At 41.6% G+C, this 14,134-nt stretch overlaps 2 protein-coding genes across 2 annotated transcripts; one reads left to right on the top strand and one right to left on the bottom strand.

Moving 5' to 3' along the window:
* Positions 1-455: 455 nt before the first annotated feature.
* BDB00DRAFT_843772 (uncharacterized protein) lies at positions 456-1,313 on the top strand. Its single transcript, XM_053124979.1, has 5 exons — positions 456-496; positions 619-682; positions 768-950; positions 1,050-1,176; positions 1,274-1,313. The coding sequence occupies exons 2-5, from the start codon at positions 680-682 to the stop codon at positions 1,291-1,293; spliced, it is 333 nt and encodes a 110-aa protein (XP_052975564.1). The 5' UTR covers positions 456-496; positions 619-679; the 3' UTR covers positions 1,294-1,313.
* A 4,988-nt stretch (positions 1,314-6,301) lies between these two features.
* Positions 6,302-14,108, bottom strand: BDB00DRAFT_876501 (uncharacterized protein; the record flags this gene model as incomplete). The annotated part of the gene is made up of 21 exons (XM_053127488.1): positions 6,302-6,915; positions 8,243-8,369; positions 8,469-8,602; positions 8,689-8,773; positions 8,877-8,964; positions 9,037-9,159; positions 9,239-9,327; positions 9,441-9,565; positions 9,665-9,862; positions 9,938-10,154; positions 10,245-10,286; positions 10,389-10,583; positions 10,669-10,762; positions 10,863-10,988; positions 11,082-11,174; positions 11,254-11,351; positions 11,452-11,651; positions 11,758-12,237; positions 12,337-12,484; positions 12,583-12,816; positions 12,924-14,108. The coding sequence occupies 21 exons, from the start codon at positions 14,106-14,108 to the stop codon at positions 6,302-6,304; spliced, it is 4,695 nt and encodes a 1,564-aa protein (XP_052975565.1).
* Positions 14,109-14,134: the final 26 nt, after the last annotated feature.

Below are 14,134 nucleotides of genomic sequence, written 5' to 3' on the forward strand. Positions count from 1 at the left end.
ACGATGCCAGGTTCCCCTACACCGTGTCTAAAACTTGTTTCTCCAACAATCGAGTCTGAAACTCAGTTGCGACAATGCCCTCTTCTTCCTTCCTTTTCAAATAAACTGACTATGTTCGTCATTCAGCAAAGAAATATTCATGTAGAGCAGAGCCGTGGCTATAGAATGATGCCAATATTGATACAATCCTCGAATTATAAACGACGACACTATAGCTAATAATGTAGAATGGTCAATGAAAAACGATCGTTTCTCTGCCGCACTGTTGACTGAAACATGCATTGTGCTCTTTCTTAATGTTGACCTCATCGCATATGCGCTCGTTTGGCTATTGGACAACAGACGAATCACGCAATTGCCAAAGAATCTAATCGATTGTTCCAATTATTCACAACGAATCTTATATAAAAAGGTACGCGTTCCCACCCATCCATAGTTCTATGGACTCTTATCTTCCGCTTCTTTCTCCCTCTCCTTCTCCTCCTCGTCACCAACTGTACGTATAACTCTTGGGAAACGGGATCCATCGCATGGCCGTGCGTGTGGTAGTGTGCATGTCTGTCAAGAATTATCACGACGACTCACGATCAAATCTCTTGCTTTCTTTCATTTCTATAGCCGTCTCCTCCTCGGCCTCGCCCGGTTACTGCTTTAAAGGAGGAGAGAAGCAAGAGTGTACATGGTGTGTGTCAAAGATGATGATGACTGTGCTATTGATTACTCACGATCGAGCCTTAACCAAAAATTCCCTTCTACAAAATAATTAGGAGGTCACCCGCGAACATTTCAAAAGAATCGATAACAAGATTTACAACGGCCGCTCCATTCATGAAGAAGTCAAGAGACTAGACGTGATGAGAAAAAACAAGACCCAACTCATATCAGTATTTGAGACATTGGGTCATGATCCTCTCGCGGACTGGCAAAAGAAGGCTCCCGGAAGGGCTAAGGTATAGTAATATCATTAATTATATCAGTAAACAGTACCAGGAGAGGGGTGGTGAAACCAAACTTCTTTAACCAAAAATTCCCTTCTACAAAATAATTAGGAGGTCACCCGCGAACACCTAAGAAGAATAGACAACAAGATTTTCAACGGCCGCTCCGTCAACCATGAAGTCAAGAGACTCATCGCCTCAGCCTCCTCCAACGCGAACCTGAGTCAAATGTTTGTCGGTAAAGTATAGATACACGTCTCCCATCTGTTTCTGATCTATTGACCTTATGATGACTAACATTGTTTACCGTCTGTATATGTTATATACATAAATAGGTTGGGAACCATACATATAAAATCCAATAAAGTATAATTGCAAATATAATATGTTCCTAGCATATACATGTATATGCATAACTCCTCTATTATCAGAAAAGTGATTCCATAGCATATCTAACAAACAAACCACCTAAGTACAATTGCCTGGGCGCAAGTATTCTGTTCTTCGTTGTCATTTCTTTCAGTATTGTATATACTTTAAGTACGTTAAGCTTTTTGTTACACTCTTATTATTCCCGTTCCAAAGACCTTGTTCATCTCGAACAATGACGCCCGAGCTATTTTTTTGCAAAAGTAAATATACTCGTCCGTAGAGCAAGTTAAACTATAAGGGCTCTCGAAAAGCGCTATGGCGTAGTTATCCGATAGGTTTTGTTAACGTCAGTAAGCCTGTATCGCCCAGTTCATGCATACCTGTGATCTGCACCAACATAAAGCTTCTATCCAACTTCTGGCACGGGCTTTGTAAACTGTTGGTTGTAACACGCCGATCACTTTTTACTACCCTATGTAGCAATGAATCAACAGATACCGGGACAGCCAAAGTTAAGTAGTGTTGATACAGAATTGCTAGCATACTTGGGTATGTGATGGTGCTCCATTCATGTGTATATGTACGTAATTGTTGTATTATATATGTATGTGGGTTACAGTAGTACAGTCAATAATGAGAACGTTCGCTATATTGAAGCAAAGTGTGTATCTTTCGAAATTTTTAAATCCAAAATTATGCAACATATATACGTTATCAAAAGCTGCAGATCGAAAATACGATATGGACAAAGATTGCGTTTGTCGATTTTTAAGGATGAAACACAATGGGATCGCAACATAGCTCACTTATTAGTGGGAAATCAACACAATGAAGACAATGTGATATACTGCTGCCTGTATGCCCAAAGCTGTACTACTGTATGTAAATTTATATAAATGTTCCCTTGACATCTGATTACCTATCAACATTATAGGCTACTCCCACTTCTTTCTTTACTTAACTTACTCAACTACAACTACAGTACCCTTAGCCTCCTCCTCATACGTACATATTCAGTGCGATTTTAAGCCGCCATTAATCAACTTTCGTTGCTAACCACCTGCAACTTATGTATACGAGCTGGTCAATAGAAGATACCATTGTCAGTTCGGAGCTGAAATGGTATCGCGTCAGTGACCTGATCGATTATATATACACGGTACAAGAATAGTTATTTACCATTGACTACCAAGGCGAGAAGTTCAAGGCGCCTTTGTTGGAGCACTTGTCTCCTGCGACAGAACAGCGCAGATTCGAAAAAGGAGATACTCTGATATGCGAAAGCGTCGCACCTTGGTCCAGATGTCTTCCCCAATTGTTTTACACGGCAAGTCTAGTAGCAAAGACGGTCCAGGGGAAGTATCCTACATTCGGCGCTGCTGCTGTTGATGAAGACGGTAACCATCCTAAAATGGTCTTGCTTGAACATCTTGCACAAGCTCTCCAATATATCGAATCTTGGCAGGGCGTCTTTGACCGAACGGCTTTTGAGAAACGGTACAAACTTGACTGGATTGATGATGATGATGTGGCCTGTGATGTTGACTATCACGACGAAAGCGACGCCAAGCCAAAATTTTCAAAGCTATCTAGGAGTGGTGACGCATCGAAGGACCAGAGACGAAAAAATGGTGGTCAGCATATCGTGCCCATTGTAAAGCCCATTGAAGGAACGAAGCAAGAAGACAGAAAAGAAGAAAAACACAATGGTGAAACCAGAGCGGATTTCAACGATCCAGTCGAGTCGACAAGAATGGAAAAGGAAAATTCATCTGCAACGAACAACCTCACACCCGACCAAGATAATCCACCGGAAGATATGCAGCACTGTAGCAAAAGTACAGAACTTTGCCCTGTATTGAAGTAAAATGTTCCAATAAGAATCCAAATTAGCGATTCCTCATAATCTTTCTTAACTGGCTTGTTATGATACAATAGTACTCCTCTTTTTAGTTTCATTTCTGAGAAAAAAAGTCTTTGAGCGCTGACACTTCTTTTATCTGTTAAACAGTTTATAGCACATCATACACTTCTTTAGCTGATATTATTTCTGGTAACAATATAACGATTTACATGAGACGGCAAATTAAAAATTGTTCAGCTATTTATAAAAGACAGCAACGTCTGCAGTATTTTCTACATCCAAGAGATGTGACTATAAGCAAGAAATCTTTTTAAGAAGAGCACGCACACAAAATACAGATTCAGGACATGATATAGACAATAAGAGAATGGCATTGAATACGCATCAATCACTCTAGCAGGAATACTGCTCAATTAGATAGCATCGAACGTGTAGCATCCCAAAACAGTACAGCAGGTCAAAGCGACAGTACGATCTCGTCGAAAGAATCAATCATACACTCGGTTGCCTCTTTTTCAGGCACACGCAAGGAAACTCAGCTTTGCTCTTTTTTTTTTCTTTCTTCGACATAATATAAAAAGTATAGAATGGATAATTCGGCATCACCGATTCCACTGGACGTGGCAAAAGCTATAAATATGAAACTATAATTATACGCTGTAACAAAGCACCTTTGCTTGAATAAGTGAAAGGCGTAGGCACCAAAAAGCAAAGACTAATGGTTAAAAATGCTGCTAGCCAAGCGACAGTAACATGGGCGAAACAATAATGCTGTAAGCCAAATGAGGTACCGTTGCCCAAGTGACGATGCCGTTGACGAAATAAATTGCTGCAAGCAAATTAGTAACGCCGTTAGTGAAAAAAGGGGGCCGTTGACCAAGTGAAAATGCCGTTAGCGAAAAAAGGGGCCATTAGCGAAATAAAATGCTGTTGGCCAAATCAAAACGTCGTTGGCCACATGGAAAATCTCATTGGCGAAAAAGAAGCCCGCCGAACGAAATGGTAGGTGAGTCCTCTAGCAATAGCTGGTCCCCGGCTTGCAAAAAGTTGGACTCGCCCAAAAAATAAATTAATTGGGAGAATTTAGCGAGTAAAAGCTGGACTTGCTCTAGATGCTATATTATTGTCATTTTCTTTTTTTTTGTAAAAATTGGGAAAAGAAACTGATCATTCAACTATAGAACTTTCAGCTCCCCACTCCTACTTGGAAAAGTAGAAGCACGATGTCAACCCGGTGATAGCCCGGAAAGCACGCGCGCAGTTGGAACTCCACTGCCAACTGTCACCGCATCCAATTCGTTGAGAGATATTTTTTTCGTGGCAGTGTGCATATTGAAGCGACTTGTAGGTCAATTTTCAGATTTCGCTTGCATCGCTTTAACCCACTTCCTGTCATGACTATTCGTTGACCTCTACTCAATCCCTCAACATCTTTATCGTCAATCATCACCCAACTGATCCACCTTTATGAGTTTAAATGTAATCACTCGACTTGTTCCTTGTTCCTTTCTCATCATACGTATGTGATAGTGGTGGCTACATACTACTGTGTAGAAGAAAGAGATGTCTGTTGTAATTACTGCACGGGTAGATGAGATCCTTGTCATATTGTACCATTTATATGGTTTCTAGCCACAACAGCATGTTGATTTTTTTTTTCGTTGATCTATCACTGTTTATATCAATTATGCATGGATTTTATTTGCTGTTAGCCCATTGTTGTTGACGTAAGTGAGTGTGTATCTCTTTCCGTAAAGAGACCAGGCAAGGTTAGCTCTGCCATATACTCGCAAGCCCAAGTGCCACGAAAATGTACGACACAACCTGAACTTGGATCGATGCTGGATCGTCTGTCCAAGGTATTGAATTAGAGGGTGCGAATACTTTGGTTGGCAGGTCCAACAGCGTCATAAAGCCTTCACACCGTTTACATACATATGAGCATGGGTGTCTCTCTGTGTTGTGCGAACTGTCTAACTAGAGTGTTGCTTCTCCACGACGAGTGTATAATCATGTGGGGGTTGTTGTGTGGAGAAGTAAATTGAATTGACTTTACCTATTGATACAAGTACCATGCCAGTACGCAACCAGGTCAGCAAGTTTCGTTCATTGGCATAGTGATCGCGAGGATCCGGGCCATCCACAACGGAATGCACCGTGGCAACATCAATAAAGTTGAACTTGTTGCAACATTGGTCGTTATTACAAAGGGTGAAACGTGAGGGAGCGTTTGTTTCCATGGAAGCAAGGTTTTTAAACGGAAAAAAAGAAGGCAGGATCACTCTCTCCCCCTCCTCCTTTTCTCACACTGTCTGACAGCCAATCGTCGCACCAGAAAAAAAAGAGGCAGTGTTTAACCATTAGTCTTTGCTTTTTGGTGCCTACGCCTTTCACTTATTCAAGCAAAGGTGCTTTGTTACAGCGTATAATTATAGTTTCATATTTATAGCTTTTGCCACGTCCAGTGGAATCGGTGATGCCGAATTATCCATTCTATACTTTTTATATTATGTCGAAGAAAGAAAAAAAAAAAGAGCAAAGCTGAGTTTCCTTGCGTGTGCCTGAAAAAGAGGCAACCGAGTGTATGATTGATTCTTTCGACGAGATCGTACTGTCGCTTTGACCTGCTGTACTGTTTTGGGATGCTACACGTTCGATGCTATCTAATTGAGCAGTATTCCTGCTAGAGTGATTGATGCGTATTCAATGCCATTCTCTTATTGTCTATATCATGTCCTGAATCTGTATTTTGTGTGCGTGCTCTTCTTAAAAAGATTTCTTGCTTATAGTCACATCTCTTGGATGTAGAAAATACTGCAGACGTTGCTGTCTTTTATAAATAGCTGAACAATTTTTAATTTGCCGTCTCATGTAAATCGTTATATTGTTACCAGAAATAATATCAGCTAAAGAAGTGTATGATGTGCTATAAACTGTTTAACAGATAAAAGAAGTGTCAGCGCTCAAAGACTTTTTTTTTCAGAAATGAAACTAAAAAGAGGAGTACTATTGTATCATAACAAGCCAGTTAAGAAAGGTTATGAGGAATCGCTAATTTGGAACATTTTACTTCAATACAGTGCAAAATTCTGTACTTTTGCTACAGTGCTGCATATCTTCCGGTGGATTATCTTGGTCGGGTGTGAGGTTGTTCGTTGCAGATGAATTTTCCTTTTCCCATTCTTGTCGACTCGACTGGATCGTTGAAATCCGCTCTGGTTTCACCATTGTGTTTTTCTTCTTTTCTGTCTTCTTGCTTCGTTCCTTCAATGGGCTTTACAATGGGCACGATATGCTGACCACCATTTTTTCGTCTCTGGTCCTTCAATGCGTCACCACTCCTAGATAGCTTTGAAAATTTTGGCTTGGCGTCGCTTTCGTCGTGATAGTCAACATCACAGGCCACATCATCATCATCAATCCAGTCAAGTTTGTACCGTTTCTCAAAAGCCGTTCGGTCAAAGACGCCCTGCCAAGATTCGATATATTGGAGAGCTTGTGCAAGATGTTCAAGCAAGACCATTTTAGGATGGTTACCGTCTTCATCAACAGCAGCAGCGCCGAATGTAGGATACTTCCCCTGGACCGTCTTTGCTACTAGACTTGCCGTGTAAAACAATTGGGGAAGACATCTGGACCAAGGTGCGACGCTTTCGCATATCAGAGTATCTCCTTTTTCGAATCTGCGCTGTTCTGTCGCAGGAGACAAGTGCTCCAACAAAGGCGCCTTGAACTTCTCGCCTTGGTAGTCAATGGTAAATAACTATTCTTGTACCGTGTATATATAATCGATCAGGTCACTGACGCGATACCATTTCAGCTCCGAACTGACAATGGTATCTTCTATTGACCAGCTCGTATACATAAGTTGCAGGTGGTTAGCAACGAAAGTTGATTAATGGCGGCTTAAAATCGCACTGAATATGTACGTATGAGGAGGAGGCTAAGGGTACTGTAGTTGTAGTTGAGTAAGTTAAGTAAAGAAAGAAGTGGGAGTAGCCTATAATGTTGATAGGTAATCAGATGTCAAGGGAACATTTATATAAATTTACATACAGTAGTACAGCTTTGGGCATACAGGCAGCAGTATATCACATTGTCTTCATTGTGTTGATTTCCCACTAATAAGTGAGCTATGTTGCGATCCCATTGTGTTTCATCCTTAAAAATCGACAAACGCAATCTTTGTCCATATCGTATTTTCGATCTGCAGCTTTTGATAACGTATATATGTTGCATAATTTTGGATTTAAAAATTTCGAAAGATACACACTTTGCTTCAATATAGCGAACGTTCTCATTATTGACTGTACTACTGTAACCCACATACATATATAATACAACAATTACGTACATATACACATGAATGGAGCACCATCACATACCCAAGTATGCTAGCAATTCTGTATCAACACTACTTAACTTTGGCTGTCCCGGTATCTGTTGATTCATTGCTACATAGGGTAGTAAAAAGTGATCGGCGTGTTACAACCAACAGTTTCCAAAGCCCGTGCCAGAAGTTGGATAGAAGCTTTATGTTGCTGCAGATCACAGGTATGCATGAACTGGGCGATACAGGCTTACTGACGTTAACAAAACCTATCGGATAACTACGCCATAGCGCTTTTCGAGAGCCCTTATCGTTTAACTTGCTCTACGGACGAGTATATTTACTTTTGCAAAAAAATAGCTCGGGCGTCATTGTTCGAGATGAACAAGGTCTTTGGAACGGGAATAATAAGAGTGTAACAAAAAGCTTAACGTACTTAAAGTATATACAATACTGAAAGCAATGACAACGAAGAACAGAATACTTGCGCCCAGGCAATTGTACTTAGGTGGTTTGTTTGTTAGATATGCTATGGAATCACTTTTCTGATAATAGAGGAGTTATGCATATACATGTATATGCTAGGAACATATTATATTTGCAATTATACTTTATTGGATTTTATATGTATGGTTCCCAACCTATTTATGTATATAACATATACAGACGGTAAACAATGTTAGTCATCATAAGGTCAATAGATCAGAAACAGATGGGAGACGTGTATCTATACTTTACCGACAAACATTTGACTGAGGTTCTCATTGGAGGAGGCTAGAGCAATGAGTCTCTTCACTTCACTTTCAATGGTGCGGCCGTTGTGAATCTTGTTATCGATTCTTTTTAGGTGTTCGCGGGTGACCTCCTAATTATTTTGTAGAAGGGAATTTTTGATTAAAGAAGTTTGGTTTCACCACCCCTCTCCTGGTACTGTTTACTGATATAATTAATGATATTACTATACCTTAGCTCTTCCGGGAGCCTTCTTTTGCCAGTCTGCGAGAGGATCATGACCCAATGTCTCAAATACTGATAGAAGTTGGGTCTTGTTTTTCCTCATCACGTCTAGCGTCACCTCGCAGGTCTTCCGAAACATGCCTATATTCCCCAGCCCAACGCATTCTAACATCAATAAACCTTTTCCTTTTACTGAATTTTTTGTACCTAAGAGGTTATTGTTTTACCCTCGACTTTCAGTATGCCCATTGCATCAATTAAGTTTTGAGTGAGTCGGAAGGGGACAAGCTCAGGAACGGTCAAATTGGCACCCTAGTGTTGTATATCATAATTGAGAATCGTCAGTCATCATCATTTATCTGTGATAGCAATAGCTTGTATGAGAAAACAAAATATGGATCTGGCAATAACTCACCTTGTCGAAAAGCATATTGACGTCGACATGAACACAGTCGCCGTTTGTTTGATCAAAGAGAATGTTCTCAGCATGTCGGTCTCCGAGACTGTGTAATGATTGCATTTTGTAACTTAATATTTTGTTTATGCTGGCCAAAGCTATCCTGATTTTTCCTTACCCAAGGATATATCCGACAATGGACATAACTGCCAGAGTTCGTATGTATCGTGAACGACTGGCGAACCATTCTGAAGGTTCAGGAAAGTGTACAAGGAACCACTTGTGAAATACTTTGGGACATCTGAATGAAAAACAAGAAAAGGGATATTAATAAAAGTTATTTTGCTTTTCCAATACGTCTTGACCTAATGTATGCTTACCGAGGCAAGATAGTATTCGTGAAAACTTTTTCCTTCTCTTCAGGTGTTTTTGCATTAACCAAAAGAGAACCAGCGTGGGTGGCAATTTGCTAAAGGCATGAACAAAAGTATGCAGACCTTTTTTAGTGTACACGATCATCGTATATCATGTCTTTTATGCTTCATCTTTGTAGTATATCTACATATCTAATTATGTCTTTACCCTGATGTCTTTGCCAAGTAACGCCCATTCTTGAGCGACGATTGCTTTGAGAGGGTTCAAGTTGTTAATCCATTCGATTAGACCCCACTTCTCGCCAAGCGGAATAATGCCATATGTTCGGATATCTAAGAGACAGAGAAAAGACATCGTTCATATATATCTTATGTTAGCACCATTACCCAAAATCTGACCAATACATCAAATAACAGGTGACGATAACTCACATAAATTTCGTTCTCGAGCGTTTGCGTCCTTTTGCAAGAATGTGTTGATCATATGATTGAACTCCATCATACGCGCATCTTTTCGGAGATCATCAGCTTTTTTGACCAGGAAAGTATACGTATTGCCGTCTGTGCCAATAAGTGCAATTTTCTTCGGTTTCATCAACGACCTCATCACTTCATAGCTTGAAGAAACGCCTAAACAACAGGATAAGTAGCAAATACATCAATATTTTGGATCCTGCTCTTTCCCTCTCTTTTATATCTATAAACCTTTGATCCGTGGCAAATCCTCAGTTTCAATTCCTTGGTAAGGAACGGTCGACACCTCTGGCAATTCTGGAAGCAGGGCTTTTTGCGATGGGATGCATAGCTCCAGGTTCGCAATCTCCGATAATCCTGGAATCGTCTTGGTGCTGTAGTGTGTTTGCTCCGTGATTGGCTCTTCCATTGCAAGTGCTTTAAACACACGCGTAAACTTCCTGGCTTGCTATACACATAAAAAATCCAGCAAAGTTTGAGTAACCCATGCTAACCACCACATCTTGATATCTGGCGCCCTATTACTGCTGCTACTAACCGAAATGATGCTAGCAAGTAGCCGGCCGTTTGTTGGATCGTTCTAAAGATAGTTGTAAGTAATGGTTTTAGTCTAGTTTAATAAAGTACAGCTATCCAACTTGTCTCGACCAAACATCCTTTGTTCCTATAAAAAGAATCTTACCTCGGCTTTATCACATATCATTTGCGCACGGTCTCGTATCTTGCCATTTCTTGATTCGTCAGGTGGCAACAACGCCCAGATTGTTGTTCTTGGATATGCGGCCAGTACTTTGCCAATGATTTTCATAAGAATATTACCAACTTCTTCATTGGGGTGGGATAAACGGGATACCAGCCGTGGAAGTACCATAGCGAACTATATATTTACCCAGTTGTTGTTTTGAGTGAGTGTGCAAATGCTGATTTTTTCCTGCTCAACCTTATGGGTATGTATTCCGTACCTGGCGAGGGTGAATCCCATCCAAATGGTTTCGAATACTTGTATTGATGCTTTTGAACACTTCAAAGGCAGTGGTACGTGTTTGGGTATCGGTTCTGCATAAGATATATATATTGTAGGTTAATTATGAGTATATGTTTATACACATATAGACTCTCTCCTCCCCCTTTCATATCTAATTATACAAGAGCTTACATGAGGTTTAGACTTCGACAACATCGCCAAACTCCAGCCAGAGCGTCAGGAATCGTGGCATTGTGTAATAAAAGTATTTTGAGCCAAGGTGGAGAGCTCGAATATAGCTTGTTACTGCACAGCTGGCTATCTTCATTCTAGAACGAGGAAAGAGGACAACAGAATTTCGTCCAATTATTTACAAATACCTTCTAACATACGTACGGGATTTCAACTTACTCCTTCTCACTCATTTGCATGACATGCTTGGCATCCTTGTCCGATATATTCTTGTCGTAATATCGACCCACATAGTACATGGCCTTCTCCCAGCTAGATAGCGAGTGTAATAAGTACACTTTTTTTCATTTCAGACAGAAGCACAAGCCCACATGATCAGCAAGGTACTTACTTTTGGTCCAACCTCTGGGCTCTTTTATATAAGCTTAGCATCGTGGTACGGTCAAACTTTTCAAACTCTTCCGAGTATTTTGCTTGAAGTAGGGCGGCCTGAATACATAAATTATCAAGCAGAACAAATTAGATTGCTCCCTCTTCCGCAATACAATGAATCGAATCCAAGTCTTTCGAGATATGTTTACCTTCGCACATGGATTCGCTTGACTTTGCAGATATTTGATGGCTTTTGCTTTTTTTCGTTTGCCCAATACCACTTGGCACGTTCCAGGTAAACAAAAGGGGCGCCAAATTTTTCTGCCCTGAGAATTGCATATAAAGCAGTGTTCATATCGCCTGCTTTTCTTGCTACTTTGGCTTTTGTCAACCAGATGCTACCGTCATCGATAGGCGCTGAAAGTGAGATTCCTTGGGGGCTGATGACATGATGCCATTAGTCTTGTATAAAGTTTCTATCATGCAACAATAGAGATACGTTGGAGAAATACATACATCATACTGAACAAAGCTGCTTGTCGAAGCTCCAGAAGCTTCATTTGATAGCAATGCGAGGGCGCTACAAACTTGAACTGCTGCTCCCACTTGCTTCGTAGTTCAGTGATGGGTGCACAGTTTTCACTGCGCGTAGCTTCTTCCCATATGAACCGACTTTGTTTCAACTCATGGATCATCTGGAGGCCAAGGATATGATCGTACGACTGTTGGTAGGAGTCGTGACTTGCTGACAACATATGATCCATGAGGTAATTTTGGGCTTTGTCGATACTCACAAGTCCAGCCAGATTGTTACCTTGACGGAAATGTGCAATGGCAGTAGCTAGCGAACCATCAAAGGATTGTTCGATCGGTTGATTAAGAGAGGCATCCAAGGTATCCCAATCTTCAAGTTTCCAAGATGCTTCAGCGCGGTAGGCGTTCAATCGCGAGAGAAACTGTGGATACAATCGCATAAGCCGTGTCGCTGCGCTTTGCATGATCTCTGGAAAACGCGGACGTGAATGGCATTATCTTTAATAACGTATTTTTGGAGCAGAGGATGTATTTGCTCACTGCTGTCCCTTCCGCATGTAAGTCTTACCGATATTTCCACCTGCTCTCAAGCAGTTAAAGTAGCCAGATAGCATTCTGCTGTCTTCCGTCGCCTCTTGCTCCGGTGAGTCCAATACACTTCGGTACATCACGCTGGCAGTATTCCAATCACCCATGTGCTCACACAACATGATCTCCTCATCCATGCACAGCGTCCGTTGAAACAGGGAGTAAACGGCAACCACGCCATCGGGATTTTAATATGAACGTATATTTGGCGCAAACTGTCCCAAACATCAGATGTGAATTGACCGCCGTGCTCCCACATAGTTTCTTTCAAGTAGAGCTCAAGATGCATCAGCGCTTGCGGATACGCCTTGCAACGGAATGATGCTGTGGCCATCTTGTCGTTAGGAATCTGCTCCAAAAAGTTTCGAACTTTAATTATGTCTCCGTTATCCATGTTGACATGGTTTTCCTGCGCGCCACGGATCCATTTTCTGCAATGCTCTGTGGTCAATACAATCACCTAAGAATAGCCGCAAAAAAAAAGAGAATGAATGTATCCAGGTGGATATTAGTGCACAGTAATCCTTCTTTTGAGGGTTTTGCTTATTTCTGGTTTGACTTTTTCACCTGTAACGCATCTCTTTGCATTTTTTCAGTATGCATTGGCGTGTGACTTTCGCCGTTGAGCACGCATAGTATTTCACCAATAACGTCGGCGCTTTTTTCTTTTGATCCTGTCAGCGCAACATGTAAGACTAGACGAGGGATCAGGTCCAAGGCCAAGCCAAAGAATTCCCGTTGCACCAAGGAGGTGAACACAGCAAACAGGTCTCTCACACTGTCGTCGCTTGCTGACTTGGTCAATAGGTAGTACCAACGTTTTATCCACGTCTCGTAACTGTCAGCACTTGGATAGATCGGGTAATGAGGCATAGGGATCTGCATGTTGCCTGTGAAAGAGGACGCGAGCAGTGGATAGAGCATGTTTTGAACATTCGTGGGCATCTTTTTCCAGCGTTCTTGGATGGCAAGGCTTTCGCTGCCAACGACAGTGCTGTGTTTAAAGCCTGCAAATCGCAGCAAGGTTTGCATAGCATACTGGACAAACTGCTGGGTTTCTTCGTTGTTGGCTTTTCGGAACGCTGGCACCAAGTGCTTAATAATGATGTGGCACACAAAGTTTCGGTTCTCTTCTGGATTCGTATAGTTCTTGAGTACAATCATGTCGTTTTGTACCACTCTGACTTGGAGTCGGCTCGGGTCGGTCGCGCCAAGTAGGCCAAGACATTCAGCAGCAAGGTTGCGGATGTTTTGGATATCACCGGTTTTCCTGGACAGATACAGCAGTACCGTGTAGAGCATGGAATGTTGGCGTACAATGACAGGATGAAGCGCGCCGTGTTTCTTGAGGATCCGTAAGAGTTCTTCGACCAATGTCAAGATGTCTGACGCAGCGTCGTTACGAGCTCGTTTGCATATGGCAAAGATGCTTTGTTCGATCGATAGGTCGTCCCGCTTTTGATCAATGAGTTCGCGGACCTTATCGAGCTCTTCAAAGGGCTGGATACTGGGGAGCTCTAGTAGACGGTCCATGGTCAAATTACACGCGTGCAGGATCTCCTCCAAGAATCGGCCGATATCCTGTTTGATTTCATCCGAGCACCGCGGGAATATTGACAGGACACCGCGAACAATGGGTCCAATGCAGTCAGACAGTACAGTGAACGGCAAAGCATGGGCAAATCTTTTCCATAGGTTGTACACTTCGTGCTGCATCCGTGGTAGCTCACCGATGGTCTGAAATAAAGCCATTGTCTGTTGTATGTAATTATAGAAAA

The sequence above is a fragment of the Zychaea mexicana genome (genome assembly GCF_025766255.1).
Source record: "Zychaea mexicana strain RSA 1403 chromosome Unknown BDB00scaffold_90, whole genome shotgun sequence".
Classification (NCBI taxonomy): domain Eukaryota; kingdom Fungi; phylum Mucoromycota; class Mucoromycetes; order Mucorales; family Lichtheimiaceae; genus Zychaea; species Zychaea mexicana.

What these genes read in the sequence shown, in the direction of transcription:
- BDB00DRAFT_843772 (XM_053124979.1), top strand. An exon ending in AGGCTCCCGGAAGGGCTAAG is followed by an intron (nt 951 to 1,049) that starts GTATAGTAATAT and finishes CAAAATAATTAG; the next exon opens with GAGGTCACCCGCGAACACCT. An exon ending in CCTGAGTCAAATGTTTGTCG is followed by an intron (nt 1,177 to 1,273) that starts GTAAAGTATAGA and finishes ATACATAAATAG; the next exon opens with GTTGGGAACCATACATATAA.